The 5,935-nt window shown below is 47.7% G+C and overlaps 1 protein-coding gene across 2 annotated transcripts; it reads right to left on the bottom strand.

Moving 5' to 3' along the window:
- Positions 1 to 366: 366 nt before the first annotated feature.
- On the bottom strand, positions 367 to 5,218 carry NYX (nyctalopin). 2 transcript variants are annotated; one of them, XM_074158272.1, is made up of 2 exons: positions 5,122 to 5,218; positions 367 to 1,766 (listed from the first exon to the last, which is right to left on the bottom strand). In XM_074158272.1, exons 1-2 carry the CDS (start codon positions 5,216 to 5,218, stop codon positions 367 to 369), a joined length of 1,497 nt encoding a protein of 498 aa, XP_074014373.1. The 2 variants fall into 2 exon arrangements, with proteins under 2 accessions (XP_074014373.1, XP_074014381.1); XM_074158280.1 differs by lacking the exon at positions 5,122 to 5,218 and adding an exon at positions 5,097 to 5,118.
- Between the last annotated feature and the right edge of the window lie 717 nt (positions 5,219 to 5,935).

A 5,935-nucleotide genomic window follows, 5' to 3' on the forward strand; every position in this document is an offset into this window, starting at 1 on the left:
CCACACCACCATTTGTACAGAACCCTCTACTGTCCGCTCCCAGTAGGGGACATCACATACCTCTAAGCAAAACTTAGCCCTACTGCCATTCTTTCATTGCTCATCTTCCACTTCCACACAGCCCTGCAAGTGTCTAGGAGGCTCTGAGACACCACAGGGCAGGTTTCTCACCCAGACTGGACCCAGCTTTCAACCAGATCCCACCAGCACCCAGAGGAATCTGGAACCAGATCCAACTAACCCAGCTCAAGAGAGTTTGGAGCCAGATATGTATCCAAGGCCCATAATATGAACCTTTCCCTAATGACTAGGTAGGTACAGGGACTAAATGCTTAAGCAGGACCCATGCTCCAGGCAGCCCTTGGACTATTTGTGCTGCAAAACAGTCAATGTAAAAAGCACTGGGAGGTAAAAAGAGAAGGAGACAGCCTCAACACTCTCTTCCCCCACCCCAGAAGAAACCCCATCAGTCAGTCCAACCAGCTGCGTGGTGTTACTGTAGACTTCGGTGGTGTTTGCCACCTCCTCAGGAAGACCCATCTGCAGCAAGAGTTTGGAGATAAGGCTGTTGAACTTGCTCTCTGTGGTAGACCAAGGCTCTTCACTTGGGGTCGGGCCTTCAGACGTGATGTTTAGCTCCACTGGATCAAGACAGTAACCTTCTGGCGATCTCTCGTAGAGTACGTCCATCAGGTCAATCCCAGCTACTGAGGAGGGGGAGGCACAGGGAATATCCCTGACAAGCCTGTAATTCTCCATCCACTCCTTCAGCCACTCGATGCGGCAGTCACACTCCCAGGGATTGCGGAAGAGGTACAGCCGCCCCAGGAAGTACACCGGCTGGAAGACAGAAAAGGGCAGCGTCGTCAGGTTGTTGCTGTTCAAGTGCAATGCAACCAGGCTGGTGAGGTTTTCAAAAGCCCCTTCCTCAATGTAGTTGATCCTGTTGCGGTCCAGGTAGAGGACCTCTAGCTCCCCCAGGTCCCTGAACCAGGTGTTGGAAACATTCCTGAGGAAATTCCCCCCCAGGTTGAGCATCTTCAGGCACCTCAGACCATCGAAGGAGTTCTCTGGAAGCTCGCCAATCAAGTTGTCATTCAGGTACAGGTACTCCATCTTCTGGCAGCCCTGAAAAGCTCGCTCATGAACAACATTTATCCTGTTGTCCTGCAGATTCAGGTATTTCAGCTTGGTCAGGCCCTGCAGGGAATTATAGGCTACAGCTTCGATCCTGTTTCTCTCCAGGTAAACATGGGTCAGGTTCTCCATGCCCCTGATGGCACCTGGGATCCTCCGGAAGTTGTTCTGGAAGCAGAAGAGCTCCTGCAGAGCAGGCAGCTCGATGAAGATCCTATCTGGGATGTTGAAAAGATTGCAGTCTGCCAGGTCCAGCTTGACCAACCGTCTGAGAGCAGTGAAGGTCCGTGTGTGGAGATAGCGAATATACTCGTTGTGGGCCATCTTCAGCTCGGTCAAGCTGGGCAGTCCCTTGAAAGCCCCTGGGGTGATGAAGGAGATATTGTTGTGGTTGAGCGACAGGGATTTGAGGGAAGGCAAGGTCCCAAAGGCCCTCTCGGAGAGGAACTTGATACTGTTTTTGTCCAGGTTGATAGAGGAGGCTTCGCAAGGGAATTGACTAGGGATCTGCCCCAAACCAGCACGATCACAGAGGACAGAGCAGCTCCGCTCCTGGGTGCACACGCAGTTGGCAGGGCAGGACCGCACACAGGCCCACACCGCCTGGACGTGGGGGACCCAAAGGATCACTGTCAGAGAGGAAGACGCCATCCCCATGGAGGCATGGGAGGAGAGAATCAGGACGCATCGTTAGTAAATATATTAGTCACGACAGGAAAAAGAAATTACTCTGTCTTTGCTTCCCTTCTAGCCAGGCTAATTGCCACTCACTACTTGTACCCCAGTGCTGACCAAGGCATTCTCATGAAAGATTCCTAAAAATCTTCTGCTGGGGTTTCTAAACCCTCTGAGAAAGTGTGTGTGTGTGTGCATATATATATATATATATATATATAACACATCATCTAGAACATCAGCTCTGATTCATTTCTGTCCCCAAGACGATGAACCACCTAGACTGCAGAATTTCTCAGTGTCTCTGTGACTGGTCTTTCTGCAAGCTGATGGGGACATGGTTTAGCCAGGAGGTAGGCAGAGATATGCTTTGAAGCCTGCAGCTGTGGATGGATTACAGTATTTCTGGGTGGGGAAGAGGGGAGGGCAGCATATGCGAGTCCAGCAGTGGGCAGGGGAGATCAGTTAGTTCCCTGGGGCACATCAAATTCACACTTTTTGCTTTTTTTGTCTTTGTTCATTCACATTTTTCCACCAGAGCCAGGAGTTCCCTGCAAGGGGAGCTATCTGCTGCTAAGGATGCATGCAATACAGTGTTTAAAAAACTCATTCCCATTGTGTTTTGGTAGAAAGGCATGAGGAAAAACAAATTAAAGGATATCAGTCAACTGCCTTCTTCATGATTTCACCATAGATAAGATACTCTGCACCTCCAGCACAGTTTTACTGTTTTGCCAAGTCTCAAGACAGTTGCAATAATGTCTTACTCTTGATGGGAGCAGCTGCTTTTATCAGCCTGGCATGGGAGGTGTGTGGCTATTGTGGTTTCTTTTCAAATTAGGCCCACGCAGGTGGATGTACAAAGAGGAAGAGAAGGTAAAAGCTCTTGGGGACAAATCAGAGAGGAATGAAAGGACAAGGAGACATCAGTCTCCATGGACAGGCATTTTTGTGGAGAAAAAGCATCCAGTCAACCATATGTCTGCAAAATAAACTCATTAGAGAGGAAGAACTGAAGGCAGAGCTTATTTTGTTAACTGGTCTCAAAGGTATATCCTACCGGCCACTCAACAAAATGAGAAGCCACATCAGCAAACTCTCCATGTAGTCACCAGCAGGAAACAGTGGTATTGCTACTGACTGGTTTTTCTGCTGCAGTTTATTGGCTCCCACACAAGCACGAGCCTTTTATATTTTTTTCCAACAAGACACGACATATCATCTTTACCAACAGCCACCTTTATTACAGCACCACTGGGATCACATCACTGCTGCTGCGTGCCTGGTAGCCCCAAGGACTGAGGCACGAGGAACAGGCTTTCCCCCATGCTCCTGCAGACTCTCTGGAGAGGGAAGCTCCCAGCAGCTGGGCTGCCTCTCCCCACCAGCTTGCAACACAGCAATTGCCCACTACAGGTGTATTCCCAATGGACATTTTTATTAAGACGGACTTGTGAGGTGATATGCCAGGAAGCATCAGCTTCAGCAAGTGTCAAGCTTTTATTTTTGCAGCCCCTAAGGCTTTAATGTACAGACCAAACTACAGTTAGAACTGCAATTGCTCTGCTCTTTCTCCATCCTTTTTAAAGGCCACGTGCCCAGTACTGTATTTATGAGTTTATTCTGCCTGTGGCTTCTTCAAGCAGCAGATTTGCAAAACCAGTTACTGGACAGGTCCCCATTGATAGGACATCAACCCAGGAGCTTCCCAGCCTGATTCTGTTTGAACCAACCTGGTCACTGCATGTAGAAGAGGGATTTAGGTATGTGGAGGGAGCAACCCTGAAGCATTTTAGCTGTGGCCTCTATCGAAATTCAGGTCCAATCAAGTCTGGCCATGCTATTGTGACTGGAGAATTAGCAAAACAGCATCACTTCAAGGATAAAGGATAGTGAAGGACTCCGAGAGACGGAAAGGATTTTAGACAGGTTTTAATTTTGTTTGTATGCTCTTCTCCTTTCTCCTGAGCCCTTATCTAACAGCCATGGCTAAAAGAAAGGCCCCTTCAATCAGGGCCCTGGGTAGAAAACAGGTGAGGAGCCTAAGGACAAGAGGAGGGGCAACACACTGGCCTCAGATTGCTCTTTCTTCATGCAGGCTGCCCAGGGGCTGCCTCCTTTGCTACCCTTTGCACCAGTCCACACTGTTGCTTGCAGACAGGGGCATATGTTGTTTTTGTTGGGCAGTTACATAAACTGAGGGCCAGACAGATTAAGGATTTGCCTGTTCCCAAAAGTCTGACCGCAGGTGACTGTCTGGAAAGAATGGATTCAAGTGTTGCTGCTGGAATGAGAGACTTGCATGGACTCAGGGTGACATCCAGAGGGGCATACGTGCATAGGCTGTTCTATATGTGAGACTGTCCCAAGCAAGGTCAACGTCTAGCTACAGTCACCCCAAGCTCAGTCACATCCCTAGCCTTCAGAGTGGACCTCCCCCTGCAGCTTGTGTAGCCCGCTGCTAACCAAATCCCATCCTTCCCCTCCCTGCTTGTTCTCTACTCACTCGATAAAGGAAACGTCTGTACCCAAGCCATAGCCAGCCTGTTCTCCTTTTACACAAGGGTGTTTCAGTGCCAAATGTGGGTGGCCTACTAGTGGCATTTCACAGCACACTTCTAAGATCTCTATTTACAAGTGTATCTCTTTGCATTGTGCAGTACATGGAAAACGAACACTTCAGGACCATCCAACTAGGAAACTATCCCCTGGCAACAGGAGCTTAGAGGAACCCCTCAGCATGACAGTCTTTGTGTTAATTTCCCTCTTTCTCTTGCAAAGGAACACCACCAGACCCTGAGGAGAGCCACTGCTTAGTGTATAGGAGCTCAGATCTTTGCTGTTGGTCAGATCTCTTCTGACCAACATATAGCATGAAACATTCCCACCTCTCCCTCCTTACTCCTGTCCCTTCCCCCAGAAAAACATTCTTTGTTTTTTACACTGTGGCAGCAGACAGGGCAGCAGCTGGAGGATGCCTCCAACTCATTGACACAGAGGTTGCTCAAACGGATGTTTAAGAAAAAGGGTGAAATGCAGCAATAAGGTCAAAAATATTCATGAGATTAAGGAATAAACAAAATTTCATCCAGGGATGATGTCTTTTGCTCTTTCAAATACTATGATAGTTCAGTATTTGAAAGGAAGGGTGAGACTGAAAAAAGGTTTGCAGTTTTCAGAAGGGTAAAGAGACAATGATTGCAATAATTGAGTATTTAACCTACAGCGTTCCAAACGGTCTGTCTAATCCACTACTGGGTAATGTAGAATAAGAGTATACTCACCATTTAAAATGATGGCAAACATTACCTTGATTATTCACTAGTGGCATTTCAGGTCTGGCAAGCAAACTTGAGGGATCTAAAAGCACACAGGAAGAGCAGAGAAAGGTTTCATCCTCCGTCATTGCCCTGCATCATTTTCCCACAATAAAGTCTATGTTTAGAAAGCAAGAGCCAGGAAAAAAAAAAAACCTCCTCTCCACACTCTTTCAAACTGAAGAAGTCCCCAGCACCTTCCTGGTGAGTATCTTTCTTCCACGACTGACCTTCTCGGGTAATCCTGCAGCTTTGTGCTACACCTTTTCACGAGCTCATCTGCATTCTTCCCACCAGCCATGCCAAGGGCAGGTTTCCGTCATCTGAAGTGGGAAAAGATCATCAACAGTAAGACACTGGCCACCTCCCCTGGAAATAGGTGCTGGTACAGAGGAAGGTAACCAGCTTAGCATCAAACAGCCAAAACTAAAATTCCCAACAGAAATCATCTTAGATACATTGCTTACCTATCCGGGCAGTGGCTGTGTCCTCCCTCCTGCTCATAAGGCTGCCTTTAGCTGTACGAGTCAGTCTCTGAAAAGTTGGCATTTTTTTCTCGCAAGCTATCATTTAATGGCAGGAAAATCCTCTGTATCAGAGGAGGATTAGCGGAGATGGAAGAATGTGTCTGTCCTCTAAAGCTCTCAAAGCAAAACAGGGATTGCAGACAAACCAAACTGATGCTTTCTGCCCTCTGCCAACCTCCCCCACCATTAAAAAAAAAAAAAAAAAACAAACCCACAAACAAACAAAATGATACAGTCCAGCATTGGACTGCTGCCATTCAAACAGCATTGCCGAAAGTC

This window comes from Numenius arquata, chromosome 1, assembly GCF_964106895.1.
Source record: "Numenius arquata chromosome 1, bNumArq3.hap1.1, whole genome shotgun sequence".
NCBI classification, from domain to species: domain Eukaryota; kingdom Metazoa; phylum Chordata; class Aves; order Charadriiformes; family Scolopacidae; genus Numenius; species Numenius arquata.

Bases quoted from the DNA above. Each gene is read 5' to 3' on its own strand.
- NYX (XM_074158272.1), bottom strand. From the start codon at position 5,218: ATGACGGAGGATGAAACCTTTCTCTGCTCTTCCTGTGTGCTTTTAGAT. The intron at 1,767-5,121 runs GTAATGTTTGCC...CCTCTCTGACAG, and splicing joins GCCACTAGTGAATAATCAAG to TGATCCTTTGGGTCCCCCAC.